Source organism: Cyprinodon tularosa, unplaced genomic scaffold (genome assembly GCF_016077235.1).
Source record: "Cyprinodon tularosa strain WSP-4 unplaced genomic scaffold, ASM1607723v1 ctg148, whole genome shotgun sequence".
Lineage (NCBI taxonomy): Eukaryota > Metazoa > Chordata > Actinopteri > Cyprinodontiformes > Cyprinodontidae > Cyprinodon > Cyprinodon tularosa.
In genome coordinates, this window is record NW_024038309.1 from 529,079 (window position 1) to 548,534 (window position 19,456).

The following is a 19,456-nucleotide window of genomic DNA, read 5'->3' on the forward strand; positions in this document are numbered from 1 at the left end:
TTGGGAAGAGGTTTACTAATTTTTTCTTCTTTTTTTTTAACTGAAGCTTGCAGTTACTATAACCCCCATGTAATCCCCCTGTTTCAACTATATGGATATTTTGTTTAACTGTTTTCCCCTTGCAATATCCATCAGGTTAACAAATCTCTGACAACGTGTTTGAACTGATTCCCAAGACAGAATTGAAAGGAGCTATTTAACCTAAAAACCTCTCAACTAACATATTAGCAGGCAGCTAATCAGTAAGAAGCTCGTTCCTGCAGCTTACCCAAATACCAACCAACAGATACTTTTCTGACCCTCTTATGAATGCATTAGATTTAGCAACACCATTATGGACATCACTACGCTTAATCATAATCAGGGGTGTTAAATGATCATTTCCCTCTTTTAATGACAAACAAAACCTTTAAGCATGTTTTAGGAATATAATATAAAGCAGCCTCCTCCAAAGCTGCTTACTGAAAATGTTATGTTTTGGGTCAAAAAGCTATTTTGTAAACATTGTTATTGCAGATTGAAATCATAGTCATAAAAACATATATATCTGTGCAGTTGAAGCTATGTGTGCTTTGGGTGTTTTTTTTTTAATTATTATTATTTCTGTTTTATAGATTTTAACAAGTTAATTCATGAATACAGTTACTGGTTTCATTAAGATGGACTGAAGGAAAATGATTTGGAAGTAGTAAAAAAAAATAGTGTTCAGTTTTTATTTTTAAACAGCTCCCCCTAGTGGGCTCTCTGTATGTGCTGCGAAAATATTCCTACATTTATGAGTGTACAATTAGATTAGCATTAGCGAGCTTAATCTATTTGTGTTTTTATCAATTTGAAAAAGTGAAACTCAGATGTATATTTAGGGATATTCATGACATTTTGAGATATTTATAATGTTTTTTTATTAGTATGTGGTAAAATTCTAATCTTCAACTCAGGAAATCCAAATAATCTGTAGAAATAAAGGTCTGAATTAATATTTACACCCATTTCTCTTTTGTAAATTGAGTTATTGATGTTTTTTTCAAAGGAAAACAAGTTTCTGCACATCTTAGCTATTCAGGGAAAAAAGAAGCAATGATTAAGTTCGAATTACAACATTTAATGTTATGAATTTGACAGTTTTAATGTAATATTCACATTTTTGACAATATTATATTTAAGTTTTAATCAACATTGAGCCACACTAATCAAATTAATCCACATTTTCGTCCTTTTTGCTGCGGTAAACACCAGAATTTCCCCATTGTGGGACAATAAAGGGATTTTCTATTCTATAATGTTAATTTCCACACAAATGTACTTTTTTTTTTACTTAATGAATCATATTTTATACTTAAAATGTGGGTAGTTTTTTTCGCAGTTTTCTTGTTAAAGTTTTGATCTAGTGTTTTAAGCGCTTTCTTAATAAATAAACAACCAGATGAATGAATGAAGGCTTTATGATCCACGTTACTAAATCTATGAAAAAAGGCCCCCTCTAGTGGTCACTATGCACATCTGCAGTCAGTTGTAGCCTCGAAACTTACAACGAACTACCATAATTACCCAAATATTCATATAGTATTTTAATCATTTTTCCTGGCGTAAACATGTAGTTTTTTGGGAATAACTATAGCGGAAAAGTATTATCCTCTCGCGATAAAACACGTTGCTACCTCGCAAGCCGGACGTTCTGGTTTTCAAATGCAAAGGAAATAAACTGGCCTCTCTGTAAAGTTGGCTGGTTTATTAATAGAATCCATTAAAAATAACAAAACAAAACAACAAAAACAAAAAACAGAAGCAATTTAGAGCAGTCCTCATAGTACCCAGGCTGGTAAACAGGGGTGTGTTTGCGCTGCGCCGACATTGGCTCTCCGCTTGTCAATGTTCGGGTCACGTGGTGTCACACGGGCGGCCATGTTTTCTGAAACACAAACAACAAGAGAAAAGCAGCAGCAGCAGCAGCGACTCGGAGCCAGCAGACACACACACTGAGCGACCGTTGGAGGCGAGGGAAAGAAGAAAAAAAAAACGGAAATAAAAAAAAACAGATTTACAGATAATAACGCGGAGCAAGATTATTTTTCCTCAGTAATATTCTGTCGAATGAATACGTTTACAGTGTTTAAAAAGACCAATGCATACCATATATCGGCTGTAGAAGCGCCGTGCAGAGCAGCAGTCTGAAGGTAAGCAACCGTTGCTCACTGCAAGCTAGCAGGGAGCTAACCTTAGCCATGAGGCCTGTTTTCACTACCCTGTTTCCACCGCTGGAAAAGTATTTTAAATATCAGCATTCTATTATATTTATCAGCGGACTTCTGCAAAAAAAAATAAATAGCATGGGTATGCTAATGCTAATGGAAGGTGATCGTGGGCAGCTCGGCGGAGCAGGCCGGGGAGTCAGGTTCCCAACAGTCCGCCCCCTCCGCCATCATATCTGGTGTCATTTGAACCTACACGCCAAGGCCTTTACGAGCAAACTGCATAACTTAACTAGTTTAGGTAGCAAATTTGGGAAACCTTTATTGGATATTTTCTAACGCGCGTTGCGTACATTTAACGATTCAACCGTCCCTACGTTTTAAATTTACCGTAATTAGCTTAATAGCCTGAATGGAAATATTTGTGTAGCTGGAATGCTAATGTCAACGCTCACCGTCGTTAGGAAGCGTTTTACTCCACTGTTTTTAAATGGTTTTTACTGAGTTATATGAGTATTATCATTTCCATAGTCCGTTAACAGGGTTAAAGGTTTTAAATCGCAGCTATTTGAATTTGATTATAGAGTAGTTTCTCAGCCCTGGTGACCTTGCTTTAGCTTTATTATTACACTTTTAATTGTTTAAGATACGAGCTAAACAGGCCGAAGTCGCAAATATGTTTTTTTAGTTTAATGTTGTTGCTTTAATTTAAATGGAAAAGAAAAGCTACGCATGTTTAGGAAGTTTTATTTCTTAAGGGTTTTTTATGGTGTTTGGGCAGAAAAAAAACGTTACTCAACTTGTAAGTGGATCAACCACTTTTGTTCTCATTTCGTTTTTTAAAATGTAAGATTGTTCTTTTCAATTATTATTATTATTATTATAGTGTGTTGTGTTCAAGCTTTTAACTTGTAGAATACATTGATTTTGCATTTAAAGATAGATTTGTTGAAGTTACTGTCGAAACTTGCCAGTGTTTCCCCTCAGGTTGTAGGTCTCTAAGCTTTTGTTTTTATTTACATGTGGTAATTTGGATTTCTTTAAACTTGAAGCAGTGAAACAATTAATCAGATTATTCGTCATCAATTGATTGTTGAAATAATCTTCAACTAATTTAGTAATCGATTACTCTTTCACTTATAGACTCTACAACATGCCTTTTGCTGACAGAGCAACCCAAATGGAGCACTAGTTATATCAAAATTGTAAAAAAAAAAAAGTAAACATTTTGCATGTAACATAAAAAAATGTTTTGAGCTGTCAATATGCTCTATCCAGAACTCTGCAAATGGAAAAGTTTTAGTTACAGAAGTCTTCTTTAAGGACCCTTCTGCTATCCGATTAGAATAGAATAGAAAATCCCTTTATTGTCCCACAATGGGGAAATTGTGGTGTTTATAGCAGCAAAGGTTATAGTAGAAGTGGTCACACAATGTTCACCTTAAAGTTTTTATGAATAACAGATAGGAAAATAAAACACATTAGAGATGTTCATGGATTCTTTAAAAAAATAAAGGACAGATTAATCGCTTTGCAGAATAATCATTAGTTGCAGCCCTAATCTTGTGCAACTTTGGTGTTTATTCTCATGGAATGGATTTGTGTTGCAAATAGTGAGGATTAACACTTAATAAATCCCACTTGGTTTTTCAGCTTGTTAAAGAAGTCATTCCCACATATAAGCTCTGACTTTAAAAGCAAACTAATCTGATGGGTCAAATTTTCATGCAGTTAGTGGTAAGTGCTGTCCATGTCAAAATTCATAATTTTTGACTAATTTCTTAGTTGGAGTTCGGGAGTTAATGGTTTTAGTGATCATCTGTCTCTGAATCACCTAAAAAAGATATCTTTATAATCTAATGTGCGTCAATAAGCAAGTGTTGAAGGTGAAATATGTGTTGCATATTTAAGAAGCATTATACATAGCTAGAACACATTAAAAATGTTTGATTTTTAGGATTAATACCTGATGAGTTGAGATGGAGACTCTTTACAGACATTTTTTTATTGTTTTTAAATGCAAAATGTGTATGCATGTGGGCTTTTTTTGTGAAGTTCGTCTTAAGGTATTTTCAGAGTCTAAATTAGGGCTGGGCATTTATTGTATCTTGATAAGTTTCTAGTCATAGAAAAAATTTGGTTTTATTGTCTAAACAATAATTTTGAATTGAAGGTGAATTGTTTTTTAATTTAAATGTGTTGCTGTTTTTCATACTTGTCTTCAATGTATTTTTCAGTGCAGCATATACAAATTTAAATATGATTGAATTCAGTTACGTTCAGACACGTTTAATGGTATAAATCATACTTTTCTAATCATCAAATATGATTTTCAGGACAATATCACCCAATGTTGTGATAAAATCTCTAGTACCTATTGCCTGGCACTAGAGTCTGTTACTTCTAGTAATGATTGCTTAATTTCTAAACTCGCTGACAATAAATCCAATTAGTTGCTCCATTCCTAGACAATCTATGTCCTAAATTTTCCTAGAAGAATCCATAAGCGCTAATGAAAATAAAAGATTCTTGATGGTTTAGTAAAGGTGTCACAGCTGGCTGCACGAAGCAACTTTTTTAAATTGTTTAATCCGCCAATTCTTTTTTAAATTAATGAACTGATGGCCACAGGTTCTTTAAAGAAGATTTTAGACAGAACTTGGCGAAAAAAAATGCCCTTTAGGTCTTCTGATTAGAGCCCATTAAGGGACAATTTTTTTTTTTTTTTTATCTTGAATGCAAAGATTTATATATATTTTTTTATGTTGGTATAACTGCTTTAAGTTGGTTGCTCCTTCAGATAGATTAATGTCTTAGATTCTCTATACTCAAGTTAAAGATTAATAAATAAGTTGGCATTTATTTTAGTGAGTCATTCATCACCATTAATCTGTTGAATTGTTTCAACCCAATGTCAAAAATATGCTTTTTACTTTTTCAATAATGGATATAAATAAAAGCAAATATAAGGAAGGAATATTTTAAAGAGACACCTGAGAATAAAGTCACATGCTTTTTCAGCCAGTCTGGACTTGCTTGTATTAATGCTGTTGTGGCTGTTGGAATGCAAAGAGAAATGTTGCCAGCCCAGCAGAAATGTTTTGGAATCGCAACTTTGAATCTATATCAGGTCAACAATGCAACTGAGGTTGGATGTAGCATAAGCACAGAATGATGAACATAATGAAAATAACCAAAAAGTATTAAAAAGAAGATTTGGGCTTTTTAAAAATCAGGTTTATACAAAATATATGGGTAATAACCATGAAAAAAATCAGCTGGGAATGATTCCAAATACCATTAAAAAATTCTATTAAAATGATAAAAAAATATAAAATTTTTGAAGTGATAAGCTCCTGGTTTAAATTGTCAAATTTAAGGTGATTTCAGAATATTATCAGCTTAAAGCCCTGATTTTTAACAGCCACACTAGGGACTGGTTTTGATGAGAATAGGTCACTTCATTCAGCCCACCTCTTCCTCTGAATGTTTATCATTCCAGAGTTCAACTAAAGTGGGAATTTTGAATGAAACTCTACTCATTATAACCATTTTATGAAAGAAACCACCTGTTGAGTAGCTGAGCACACATTAGAACCAACTCTTAATGTTTATTTAGATTGGCCTTGATTTCCATTTTACTTCTAAGCTTTATATCAGAACCAGAACCTCTTGTTTAAAATCTGAGATGTAAAAGTAATAAAATAAACTATAGAGTTAAAAAAAAACTACTACATTCCCCTTGCCTTTACTTACCTACCTTTTAATCAAGGAAAAAAAGGAGGAATAAGACAAGTCGTATTTGTTTCAAGGCATAAGTCCCTAAACAAAACCGGACATTTTCATTTGTTTAAGATATCTGATCAGAGGCAGCTATATTAGTGCTTTATTAGCAGCTATAGAGCTTATACTAGCACATAGCTACATATATATATATACATATACATATATATTTTTTTTAGATCAAATGCCTGAGAATTTCCACTTAGAAATTGTTTTAGCGGGGATGAAAACACTTGTCTTTTACAGACATTTTTATTAATGTAATCCGGGCTGTTCATAAACTATTAAATACGCATTTGAATGGGTTTAAGTGCAGTAAAGTAGTTTTTTTCTCACAAAAACTGTTTGCTAAACCCACTTCTGCAATCATAACTTCCTGAAGTAAGTGTTACCCAACGTTTTCTATGAAGCCCTGCAAATTGCACAAGACATAGAGCAGTAAATGGGGGGAGGAAAAGCACCAGATATGACCAGAATTAGTCACAGTAGTTTTAGTTTTTATTGTTTTTCTTATTTTACAGGTTCTGATAAAATGCTTTTCCTTCTTCTCTCAGAGTGCCACCTTTATTGAGTGTCTTTAAGAACTACGCTGGTGAAGATTCTCAGTCATCCAGGGAGACAATTAAGGGATTTTCTTTTGTATTCTAGTTTGATTTTCTTGGTAGCTTGAAATTTGCTAATCACAGACATGTTCAAATCTCATTTACTATATATTTTGTCCCGCTGATAGCTGACATTATGAAAAATTGAGGCTTGAAATGACCAAGATTGGAAAAGAACGGCTGTTGGAAGAAGCTTAGTCCTAAGTATAACACGGAAAACTGAATCAACAACAGAAAACATCAGATATGAATCATAGAAGAACTTTAAACAGATGTATTTTTAGTTTGTTTTGGTGATTTAACAAACACTGATTTCTGTTCTTAAAGACAACGGACATACAAATTCAATAAAAATAAAATTGAAATGACTCATCAATTCGTGCGTCAAAGGATTAGTTGACTAATATGTTAAGCCAACGCTTGGACATGCAAACAAAAACTGCTGGCCGAATGTTAAAAAAAAGGTGCAACTATAGCCAATTCCATAATTTAGTGTTTGTAAATATTTCTTTACAGTTACTGGTTAAAAATAGATGTTTAATCTTATATTTCCTATTGGATGGGGATAAAGATTGGGCACCTAGTCCCACTATGCCTGGAGGGTCTTATTAGCCGCCATATTTCTGATTTTCATCACACCCCTCGCCTGCTGCTTTTAACCCATTTATGTTTCCATCTGATGCTTTCATACCAAGCTGTTGGCGTTTTGTTAACCATGTGAGAGTCTGGATTCTGGAGCGGATCACAGCTCCCTAAGATGAACCATAGCCTAATAACTTTATATGTATAGCATGATAAGTTTTTTAGGGTATGTGGCTGAAAAATCAGCGTTTTTATTTATTTTTTTAATGCTTCCTTTTTTCTTTTTTTTTTCTAACTAAAGTATCATAAAAAAACAATGACAAATAACATTCATTACTTTCAAAAACTAGCTTTGTTTTCAATCATCCCCTCTGGGATGTAACCTTAATTTTAAGTGCAATGAAGTTCCGACTTTGAATCCCATTTCACACAATAGGGCTGTCTCCGTCTGATATTGACATCAGAAATCTTCTGATATCAGCCGCAAAAACAAATATTAGAATATATTGATCTTCCTCTAAAATCTCTGTCATAGAAACACTTTTCTTCCATCTATTTCTGATGATTATAAATGGGTAAACGGCTGTCATACCTGATGTCGTTTGCTATTCTGTTTAAGAAATATCAATTTAGCAAACCTTTTCTATCAATAAACACTATAAAATAAGCACTAAAAGTTTGTATGATTCATCTGGCGGTGTATTGGGTCACTATCGGTATTGGTCAATACTCAAGAATAGGGTTGGGAATTGATACGATTTTTACAATTCCGATTCCTTATCGATTCCCTTATCGATGCCGTTTAATGGAAAAGCATTACTGTTCATTTTTGGCAAATAAACTAATCTAAATAAACGAGCGTCACGTTTCTCTCGCTCCCTGAACTATGGAGCAACTTCGTAGCATGTTTCCTTACATCCATTGCAATAGCTAGAATCGCGTAAGAATTCCAGCTACCGGTAGTTCTTATTAAACATGCTAGCTATGCAGGGCTGGATTAACGAGAAAGGCACACTCACTTAATAACCCCAAATAGATGTAGTAAATTGGTTTATTTCCAGAAATAGTAAAAGATTTACTAGGTATCACATTAAGCACAGCCAGTAGTTCAAAACCAGTTACTTACCACCAGAGTTGCCTTCCATGCTGGCCGTAACTTTAGCTTCTGTCTGGAAGTATCAAAAACTTAGCATTCGTTAAAATGTATGCCATGTTGTGTGTGCAGGTGTTTTCTACATGTTGGATGTATTTCCTCCCACGGATGTGATTCCCACTTTGCAATAATTGCAAAGCGCCTTGTTGACATCTTTCTCTTCCTTAAAAATGAAGCCAAACTTACGATTGCTTTGACAGATGGGACGTCATTTTTTTGCTTTGCTTTTCTAGACTTGTGCCTGGTCACGTCGTACTTGCTTACTGAATGCCATGTGCGTAACTTGCGTAAAAACGTGATGTAAGTCGTGCTTCCCTGCTAGGCTGCTGGTGCTGCCTGGAATCGTTAAGAGAATCATTAAGCGAGCTGCCAAACGGTGCCATGGAATTGGAACACATGGATCTTAACAGGAACCGGTTCTCTATTCCCATCCCTATTCGAAAAGGCAATATTTTTTATCTCTATTGCCAGAGGAAAAGTTATGTGAGGGCCACCTACAAAAACTGTGAAAATACAACAAAGTAAATGTTTTCAGCTGTCAACTAGTTGATGAGTTATGAGTAAGAACTAAAAGTGATGAACCTAGCAATGGAAGCCCAAAGAGTGGATTAATCCCCCAATCCGTATCTATATATTTTTAGTCATTTTATATAAATCTTTCCCATGTGTTGTAAAGTTTCTGACATCAGATATTAGATTCACCCTTAATAACTAAAGAGCTGCTTTCTGCTTTGCTTTAAGCCATTTTCTTTGTTTCAGGCTACCTCTGTAGGGAAAGAAATGGAATCCATAACTACTGTTTTTGGACTCTGCAACATGTCTGAACATTTTGAATGATATCTGCAAGTAACGATTATTTTGCAAAGCGATTATTCTGTCGATCATTTTTACGATTAATTGATTAATAATCAAATAGCCTAAAGTTCCTAAAGCAAGATTTTTTAACCAAATTAAACCAGGTGAAACTAACTTTTCCTCTAGAGAGGTTCTGGATTCCTATTGACAGACAAAAATGTTTTTTTTTTATATCTTAACTCCAAAATTTTTATATGCTCTAAGTGGGTCGCTTTGTCAGCTAAAGGCATGTTTTACAGTCTCTACACTCCAGTGAACAATTGATCAATTACTAAATCAGTTGATGATTAATTCGATTAATTGTTTCAGCCCTAATATCAGCCTTTTATCTCAATATTATTACCGATACGTTCTTTTTTTATATTTGAAATAAGTCATGGGTAAGAAAGGGTCTTAGTTCAAATGTAACCCTGTTCAAGGTACCCTTTTAAAATTAGGTCAGCCTTACCTCCAACGTTGCGTACCTTGGCCTTTAGAGGTTAATGCTAAATCCTTTCCTCTGCCTACATTCCCCATACTGGGGTTCTGGACCAGAGTTCAGTTATAAGATACAGTAGAACTTTTCATTGGATATATTTTCTATCGATTAGGTGTCTATTTCCATTTATTTTATGATTCTGTTGCCCAGCGCTACATTGTTACTAAACATCTACATTTATTAGTCACAACTGGCTAAGAATAAGACGTCTTTGATTTTTATCAACTGCATAACTCATTTTTAGAAGGGCTTTATGGAACAGGGAAGTAAGTTTGTATATGTTTTAGTTAAAATGGACACATCTTGACCACATCTGCTGCGCTTCAGAGTTTCAAACCAAAACATATCTACCATGTCCACTCTTTGTACCAAGCAGACGAAAATTTGGGCTAAAAACACTTTGTAGGATCAAGCAGGGTGGAAGTCCAGAGCGTTGTTTGTTCCTCTGCGAAAATACTGCGGTTATCTTGACCGTAAACTGGATTTGAGACGGAAGAGTGAGGAGAAAGCCAAATGTCTTCAACATGGGGATGTGATGCGTTGATCCAGAGGCAGTATTTATTGAAAATTAGTGGCTTCTATGTTGTTTTTGTTTCCATGACATTTTCAGGAACCCTTCCTTCAGCCAGCTGCCTGGCTTTAGCAGCAGCTGGCTGAAATAGACCCCCGTCTGCGTTTCCAAATGGAAAATATCTTCTAAACATGAAAAACGCTGGGCGACTGAGCGGGATACTGATTTAACTTTTAATTTGTGTCACAGTGCCTTCCTATTTATTCAGTGTCAATATTACAATAGACTGTCAAAGTTTTGCCTGAAACGCAACTAATTATAGCCATTTAATCCCAACATGAAGCTGCGCTGTCAACTAGTAAAGATGCATCAAACAGTGTTGATATATTTAGATTTCTCTTATCCAGTCTCTACTAAATCTGTGCCTTTTTTTTTTCCCCTCCAGGCGTACAAAGGGAGGAGGACAGGAAATTAAGGAGATACCTTGAAGGTCTCCGTCTATCCACATTTCAGCTGGAGCCAGAGAGGAGGCGGAGGAGGAGGAGGAGGAGAGAAGGGAGCCGGGGAGCACGAGTCGTGCCTGCTTTTGGCAGCTTTTCCAGCAGCCACTTGGGTTCACTTTTCCCCCTCCTGCATTGCCTGTTTTTGGGCTTTTGTTTATTGATGAACCAGTTCATATTTTTAACTTTGTGAGATTCAACTGCTGTAAAACAAAAGAACGGAAACCTAAGATCTTCAAGAGAGTTTTATTTTTTTGTTCCATCATTGATTTTCAAGATTCTTTTTGTTTAATTTTTTTTTATGTTTTACAACTTTATTCAGCTGTGAGTAGCAGGAGCTTCCATTCTCCAAACTATCAACGAAAGCCCTTCCTTCCTTAGATAGGACCTGATAACCTGGTATTCCTCAAGCACCTAAAACTGGCAGCTATTCTCTTCGTCTTTGTGTGTTTGGGGAGTCCTTCTGTGACCACAGCTTAAGCACCACTCAGCCTTCTAGTCACCTAAGCCTAACTAAAGCCAGCCAGCTCTAGCCTGGTCCAGCCCAGTCTAGCCTGCTCCGATTATTTGGACAGGGTAAGGAATCAGAGAGGACTTTGATTACTCTGCCATTCATACTAATCCTAAATGTGTCTTATAATTTAATGTGTATCTGTTCCCCCCCCTCAGATACTCAGTTCTGTTGGGACGTGAGGAATATGACTGCTGAGACTCTTAACTTCGGCCCAGAATGGTAAATAATTCACTCCTACTTTTATAGCAAAAGAGCTCAGTATCTTGCTTTAGAGTTTTGGAGGGAAGGATCTGTTTTGCTTTAAGAATTTTCTGAATCTGAATTAATTTCAAGTCTGAAAAAGAAATATGATCGTGTTTGACACAAATTGATGAAGAGAAGTTTCGGAAGGAGATTTGAAGATTCTAGAGTTGCTTCTTGGTTTGTTTGTGCCAAATATCTTAGTCTATTACTGCAAAAAAAATAAAAATAAAATCACATTAACTCGCATTAACACTACGACTCCTAGAAATCTGACCCTACTGGAGCCGTTTCTCAATATGTGTACATTTGCATTCTCATGTGCTTGTGTACTCATGAAACGTCATTCTCTACTCTAGTACTGTTCAAATTCACAAAAACAAGAATGCACAAAGTCCCCGGATGTTGTTCTTGGCCCTCCCTATTTACTCAGCATGCATCAGAGCAGACGTGTCCATTCTGGAGATTGACACTGCGGCAGCAGCAGTTTTCAATGGAGCGCTCACAAAGCTCTGAGTATTAAGTTGAAATGTCTCCTTTCTTTTGCCATTGTTCAATAAAAGTATGTTTTAAGATTATCTGAGGCAAGAACATTATACTTTTAGGCGTCACTATATAGTCCATTTACTGATTTTTGCTTAATAATGAAAAAAATAATAATAATTCGAAGTTGAGGTGACTGTGGCAACCATCGGACCCCCTAGGGTAATGGCAGCCGGGACTATCCGCAGCCTGTCTGCAGCAGCCCTCTCTTGGCATAGCCATGTGTGAAGCAATTTATGTGACTGTGTTAACTATTATTCCCCCACTAAATGAAGAAAAAGAATTTATTATCTAGAGACTATTAATAACGGATGGTAACGTCACGAGTACACTTCTGTTCCAATTGACCCATATTTATGCTGCGTGCTCCTGTTCTCCCCAAGTCCAGACTTTCCTGTGCTCTTCTCAAGAACATACTTGGCAAGAACACGAGTCCGTACTCGCGTTCTAGTGAATTTGAAACGGCCTCGAATTCCCATTGGCAGTCAATTTGACGGGTGACATTTTTCCCAATGGAATGTAACACTAGTGATGTCATCGACTGAAATGTTTCTAGTGTGCCTTATACATGTTAACTTATTGTGGATATGTAGACCTTAAAGCATGTCTAATATACATTTTTTTTAAAAGACTAAGTTATATATCTGTTGTCAAAATTTTTATTAAACATTATTTAATTGCAATTTTGTTTACAGAAATTAATTGATTCCCCATCACATTTCCTGCACACCGCCGTTTCATATTTATGACAAACCCAATATGAACGGTTTTACGTGCAGCGCTGAAGCCAAAGATGGCTCTTCTGTGACAGAGGGTTCAGTAACTTGCGGCCCTCTGGAGCACATGTGTCTTCAGTGCTTTGAAGCATTTCTAAAGCGTGTTTTGCGGTTGGATTTCTTCATAGTCATTTTTCCGTGTTAGCCAAAGAGTTCCAGATATTTATCGGTGGAATTTTGGTTGGTTCGGCTTCATGTCCTCTCTACTTAACAATGCTAAATACTTTTTTAAGTCTCTTCTGTTCCTGAATTAAAACTTTAAAGTGTGAACAAAATGTCAGAAAGTTCTGTCTGAGGTCATGCGTTGGATTTAACAAGGTTGGGATAAATCAACCTTAGCATGGTTAAGTCTTTTCTTAGGGCTCATTAGCAGCAGCTAGTCGACGTTTCTTCCGCTTCTCATCAACTGTAGTCCCTTTTCTGTTTGAGATTTGCGGCGCAACCTGATCCAACATCTTCATCAACATTTATTATCCCCAAATGCTGGGGTTTTTCCATGGTTTGTCATATCAGCCATTGGCAAGATTCGGGTAGAACCAGCCCATTGTCATTTGACTGTTGATCTGGACTTGTAGTACTATCGCTTGCTCTTGGCGTGATAAAGTCACTTTAAGTAATCAGCTCTGGCTGTGAAAGATATTTTGGTTTCAGCCAGTCCTATTTATTTCTGAGGTTAGAACTGAAGCACTTCCTGCTTTGACGTTTTGACAAACTTGCTTACAATCAGGTTGACACACTCACAACAAACGTGCTGAATTGGTCTGCATTAAGGTGAACGCATGGAAGGACGTCCCGAAACGGGAAATTCAACCTGTTCAACATGTTAAAGTAGTAGTAGTGGATGAGGTTGTGTATGTATTAATTGCAGGGAGGATCTGCTTTGGTGCAACAGGTTGAAAGAAAATAAATGATGCCAAATATTATATTTACATCTTTTAAACTTTTTAATTCAGGGGGGATCAGTGGAAGTTTTGCACAGGTGTGCTATTCATTCCAAAAAAATCCACTGGATTTTTTCTGCCAAGTTTGATTGGAAACTTAGAATGACTATGACCTGGATGACTTAGAATCTTCACCAGCAGCTGTGATGTTGCTCCTCTCCCTCTGGCTGCAGAAATGTGCTTCTCTGATTGGTTGATGTGGCTCGTCGAGCAGCAAAATTTAAGTTTTCCAACTCTAGAATCAGCTGCCTCAGATGCTCATGAGGCGCTGCCCCTGTTGCTTGAGACGTGCTGCAGGGCCTTTTGATGCGCATCAGCCATCTGATTTTAAACCTGCTTCTTCTGCTGCTCGAATCGCGTTCAGTGTGAACGTAGCATAAGGCAACATTTTCATCTGGTAAACAGTTCACTAAGTATCCTCCCATACAGAGTTACCATTTGACTTTTTGGAAATTCATTCTCTTTATTTTAAACAGAAGACGTTATCTTTCTTAAATCAAACCTCACTGATTTTAGGAGTAAAATGCGGATGAAAGGGAAGAAATCTTTATCCCACATGTGCTCCTATGTTAATTTAAAATGCTAACACTGTAGAGCAATGTATAACCAATTTTTTCCCATGCATTTTAAAAAATCTTGACATGTAAACCAGACTTAAGATTCAGAAAAGGCAAACAGGGTTTAACCAATTCCATATTTAAAGCCTTCCCTCTATAGAATCACTTTCATGAATTAATAATAAGCTGCTTAATGTTTTAAACTGTGCAGTTTATTTTAAAAGATTCTGGGGTATTTGCATAAAAACTGCTGGAACTATAAAGTAGACTGACAGATTTCAGTGTAGACGACCCATCTGCCCTATCTGACCACCAAACTCAAAACATTGAGTTTGTGATTGAGTTGCTGTTGTAATTATGGACTGACGGCATAATGAGTCTGAAGTGAAACTTATTTATTCTCCATCTCTGCTTTTTCTTCTCTCTGGATGTTTTGGTTCCTATTATAAGAGGACTGGAGGGGGGGTAGCCCTCCTCCTCCGTCGCCCTGTGACTTATATGTGCATTCTTGACGCTCTGCCAGCCTGTCAGAATCTTTCCCCTCCTACGCAGCTTTCTTCTCCCCTCCCTCCGTTAATCCAGCCACAAAGCTAGATCAGCACGCTCACCACAAACGACTGCCCGACCTGAATGTTTACAAGCCTACTTATGCCTTTTGGCTTTCCAGAGCTATTCGGCTCGTTTGAGGTTTTAGTTGGCAGCCCGTTAGGCGATATGTCGGTCGCTGTGGTAGAACTCAGACTGAAAACAATCTGCCTGCTAGGATTAGAGATTTACTGGAACCGGTATTAGGAATGATACGTTTAGATTATAATGTGCCAAAGGAATGCTGGTTGTTTTCTTTTTATCTGTCTTTTTTATTTAAGCAGAGTGTATAAGCATTAAGCAAAATACTAATTGTGTAAAACCCTTCAAGACTATGATTAGAGAAAGAATGTTAGAATATAAATACTATTTCAATTATTTTAAATAACTTTTATTTATAGATTTGTTGACTTTAGCTGCGTGTAATGTTTGCTTTATTACTGGGTGAATAAATGAGATGTTAAAAAGAAAATCTTTCTCTTTTCTTCTATCTACCCACCCTTGTATTTTTGTTTCTATCCATCCATCTTTTCTTGAAAGGATCTTAAAGAGCCACAGTAAAGTCAGGAATGTTCATATGAAAACATGTAAGGGTTTTTTGAGCTCTCCTCTTATTATGTAGCTGACTCACTGCCTCACTTCGATATGCTGAAAGCCACTGAGCAGCCCTTGGTGAAGCTTTTAGTTACCTTTTCCGCTCCTCACCTACCTCTACAGCTGCATCTGGTTTTGATAGGAGTCTGTTAATCAATGCGGCTCTCTGTGGAGGCTGTGAATGGAGCCATTGTTGAGCCCTGGAAGCTGGCCAACTAATAATGGCTTATTAAAATGAAATCTTCAGGTTGGAAAGCTACTATGTTATCCGCGTCAAGCAGAGTGTGTCCCTAGAAGCCTTTACAGCAGATAGATGGATTTACTGCAAATTAGTACAGGATGGATGGTGTGATTTGTCTTCTGAAGTGAAATAAAATTTGAATAACAAAGAAATTCGACTTGTTTTATTTATCTTTGTACAAAGCCAAATCCAGTTTCTTTCTTTAACCGTTATCAAAAGGCTCAGAGGCAATAGATTTCTCAATACGTCTGTGCTTGTCTTTATTCAGGCTTCGTGCACTGTCCAGTGGGGGGAGTGTGACGTCTCCCCCTCCTTCCCCTGCCATGCCAAAGTACAAGCTGGCCGAGTATCGCTACGGCCGAGAGGAGATGTTAGCACTTTATATCAAAGACAACAAGGTAAAAATGTTGTACATCAATAGTTTACCTGCGTTGGTTGTTTAATTGCTGTTTATTTACTAGATTATAGATCTCTGCTGATTTATTTCTTCAGTTCTAATTGGATAAATTGTATCTTAAAAAAAACAACAAAGGGAATTCTGTTTGTTGGTCTTTGGGATTTTTTTTTGGACACAGTTTAAGTTTTGAAATGTGTTTCTGTCCTCCCTAAGCACAGGCTGTTTTTCTATTCAGGTCCCAGAGGACATGCAGGATAAGGAGTTTGCTGCTATTTTGCAAGATGAGCCCATGCAGCCCCTGGCACTGGTGCCTCTCACCGAGGAGGAGCAGGTCTGTCTGTAGACACAGCCACACATGGTCTGACCACCGCAAACGTTGGCACACTCCAGCCTTTTCACCCACACTGAGCCTCGCATCCTAAGTGAGAGCTCACATTTCTCACATTCTTTTTGCTTTTCTCTTTCCGCTCTCTTTGCAGAGAAACTTCTCCATGTCCGTGAACAGCGCAGCAGTGCTGAGGCTCATGGGAAAGGGAGTGGCCAGTGCTGCTCCCACGGGAGTCGTTCGAGGACGAGGGGCCGCTAGAGGTGGTCGAGGTCAGGTCTCCTCTGAAGCTTTTATTTGTTTAAAAAGTGTTTTTTTTATGCATATGCTTATACTTTTCACAAAAGAAGTCAGTGTGTTTTAACAAAAATACCTAAGATTTTAGCTGCTGCCTGAAACTCATTAGCCTCATGAAGTTGTATTAGAAAGGTGCTGGAACTTTGCAAATTAAGAAGTAAAAAAACAGAAACCCCATGCAGAAGCTGGAGAAATATCAACTATGACATGTTGGATATTATTCATAAAGCTGCTTTGTTAACTTAATAAATATTTCTTTACAGTGCATGTTAGGCTTGACTGTAAATAAATGGAGGGAGATGTTTAAAAAAAAAGGCAAAAACAAACAGCTTTGGCTTAAGAACACTTTTGCTAAAGCCAGCGAAGCCTCCAACATCAACAGCACTCCAGTCTGAAACTACAATAGCTATTATTTGAGCAAAGCAAAACAATTATTCAAGGCAGCTGCTTAAGTGTTATTTTCCTTCACCGACCATCTTGAAGCTGCACACTTCCCTTCTGCATGTCTAAATAAACCTCCTTTTGTCCGTCCACACCTGCGTGAAACCTCTGAGCTTAGGATCTTACCTTCTCCACACACGGTGCTCAGAGCGCCAGTGTAAACACTCAGCCTCTGCTTCAGTGGAGACGATACTACCTGCTGGTTAAACTGGGAAACAGCTTTCTTAGATAGAGTAGAGTAGAATAGAATAGAAAACCCTTTTATTGTCCCGCAACTGGGAAATTCTGGTGTTTACAGCAGCAAAAAGATTATAGAAAAAATGGTAACACAAATGTGGACCTTAGAAATAAAATAACATAATAGTGAAGAGTTAAAAGATAAACAAAAAAATACTGTAAAGTGTTTTAAAAATATAAATACTGTGCACCTGGAGAATTAAATTGCAGTATGCAGCTATGGACATTTGTAACGTAATGGATATTTGAAAATAGCAGCAACATCAGAGATGTGTAAAAATGACAGCAGCTGTTATTTAACTGACTTAAGATAGAAACTGCAAAATCAGCATGAATGTAACAACTTATTCAGGTTGTTGGGAACAGTGTTTATCATAAAGTCTTCCAGCTGCTGGGAGGAAGGATCTGTGATAATGCTCCCTGGTGCATTAGGGTTCAGCAGTCTGTCACTGAAGGAGCATAAATTTGTTTGCTTGATTTCTTCTTTATAGTATGTTATATTTACCAATAAGTTTGAAATTAGCTTCAACATAGAGCGAGAGTGTATGCTAGCTGTTTTCACACCAACTATAATTATTTGCAATAAGCAAGCAAATTGGATTTGTTTTAGCTGATTCTAGCTGATCAACTCGATCTGAAATTACAAATTCAGGCTGTTTATATAAAGCAATATTTATGGCTTAGCCAAAGCTAAAGGCTGACAAACTCTGAGGAGCAGAGCTAGAGGAAGTCCTGGAGGTCATCTTCATTTTAGCTGCTCTCTGTTGTCATTTTAGCTGCTCGCAATCTGTCTGTTTTCAGTGGATCCCAATGGGCAATGGAGAAAATAACAATCTGATTCATAGAAATATCACTTGGACTTGGTTTGGATTTAAAGCTATAACACCAAAGATTGCCCATGTTGGTTCCCTTTGAAAAAAACAAAAAAACAAAAAGAAAACGTTTTTAATCAAAAATATCTTATAGGCTTTTAAGAGATTTGAAGAATATATGCATGATTCTTTATCCGAACTTTAAAACATCTAGTTTTGGTATTTAAATGACATAAGGGGATACGCTGTGATGTTGTTAAATTTTTATAGCTTTTTGTCACCAAAATGATGCTAAGCTGTAGTTATTAAAGGAACCAAAAGTTGGTTCAGCTGGACCAACATTTGCTTAGATAGGAAACGCATGGACCTATTTTGATGGGATCCAAGCAGTTTTTCTGATTGCTACACTTGAACCAGTGCAGCGAAGTGTGCAGCGTGTTTTCAGCAAGTCCCCCCCCCCCCTGTCCAGTCGGCCCCTAAACCTCCGTGCTCTTTATTGCAGGCCGAGGCCGTGGTGAAGGGGGATTCTACCAAAGAAGTATTGAGGACGCTGAAGTGGGATTTAGTCGCAGCGTCCGAGAGATCCACCGCAGCCAGAGCTGGGACGACCGGTAAGTAACCAATTTGAAAAAGCATGAATTTAAAGAGATGAAAATCAGAGAACCAACACATTCTAACAAAATGCATGATATGCTTTTTATGTATTGTCATCTCACATTAGCAGAGCTCTTTCACTACCTGTCTTTTTCCTCATTCATGACCAGAAATGTTTCAATCTGCTGCTCTAATCAAAGCTTAAAAACCAGATGATCCTGTAGACTTTATCTTCTGTTTACTCTTCAGCCAGTGTAATTTTCCACCCATTTCCCATCTCTCCTTAGGGGCGAGCGTCGATTTGAGAAGCCGCTGCGGCGGGAGGTGGGGCGGCCCACTTTTGAAGAAAGCAGTGGTCCCGTGGCTCCGGCGAGGAAGGAGTACACAAGGGCTGACAGTGATAACTGGCGCACCCTTAGAGAGGAGCAGGAGGAGGAAGAGGGGGAACCAGGAACCAACTGGAGACTCTCTGGACTCCGCAGGGATGGTAGGAAGGATCCACACTGTTTGTTTTAGGGTGAAGTCAAATTTTATCACACATTACTCGGAATGAGATATATATGCATGTGAATGTGTTTGTAAAAAAAAATGGCGTTTCATAGAAAAACCATTCAGCTATGTGTCCTGGCAGCAGAAGGCTTCCTAAGAAAAGCTGCTTTTAATGATTTACTGCTAACATCACCTACAGGGATTAGTGTGGTTGGGTTGT

At 37.2% G+C, this 19,456-nt stretch overlaps 1 protein-coding gene across 2 annotated transcripts in view; it reads left to right on the top strand.

The window, feature by feature from the left end:
- Positions 1–1,886: 1,886 nt before the first annotated feature.
- The window catches only part of gigyf1a (GRB10 interacting GYF protein 1a), a 36,817-nt gene continuing 19,247 nt past the window's right edge, over positions 1,887–19,456 (top strand). Inside the window, exons 1-8 of one of the 2 annotated variants that reach the window (XM_038279115.1) lie at positions 1,887–2,174; positions 10,599–11,229; positions 11,323–11,386; positions 15,913–16,042; positions 16,277–16,372; positions 16,521–16,638; positions 18,656–18,764; positions 19,035–19,234. In XM_038279115.1, coding sequence (XP_038135043.1) covers positions 11,352–11,386; positions 15,913–16,042; positions 16,277–16,372; positions 16,521–16,638; positions 18,656–18,764; positions 19,035–19,234 — 688 coding nt within the window. In that variant the 5' untranslated portion in view covers positions 1,887–2,174; positions 10,599–11,229; positions 11,323–11,351. The remainder of the gene's footprint in view (positions 2,175–10,598; positions 11,230–11,322; positions 11,387–15,912; positions 16,043–16,276; positions 16,373–16,520; positions 16,639–18,655; positions 18,765–19,034; positions 19,235–19,456) is intronic. The other variant, XM_038279114.1, reaches the window with a different exon arrangement.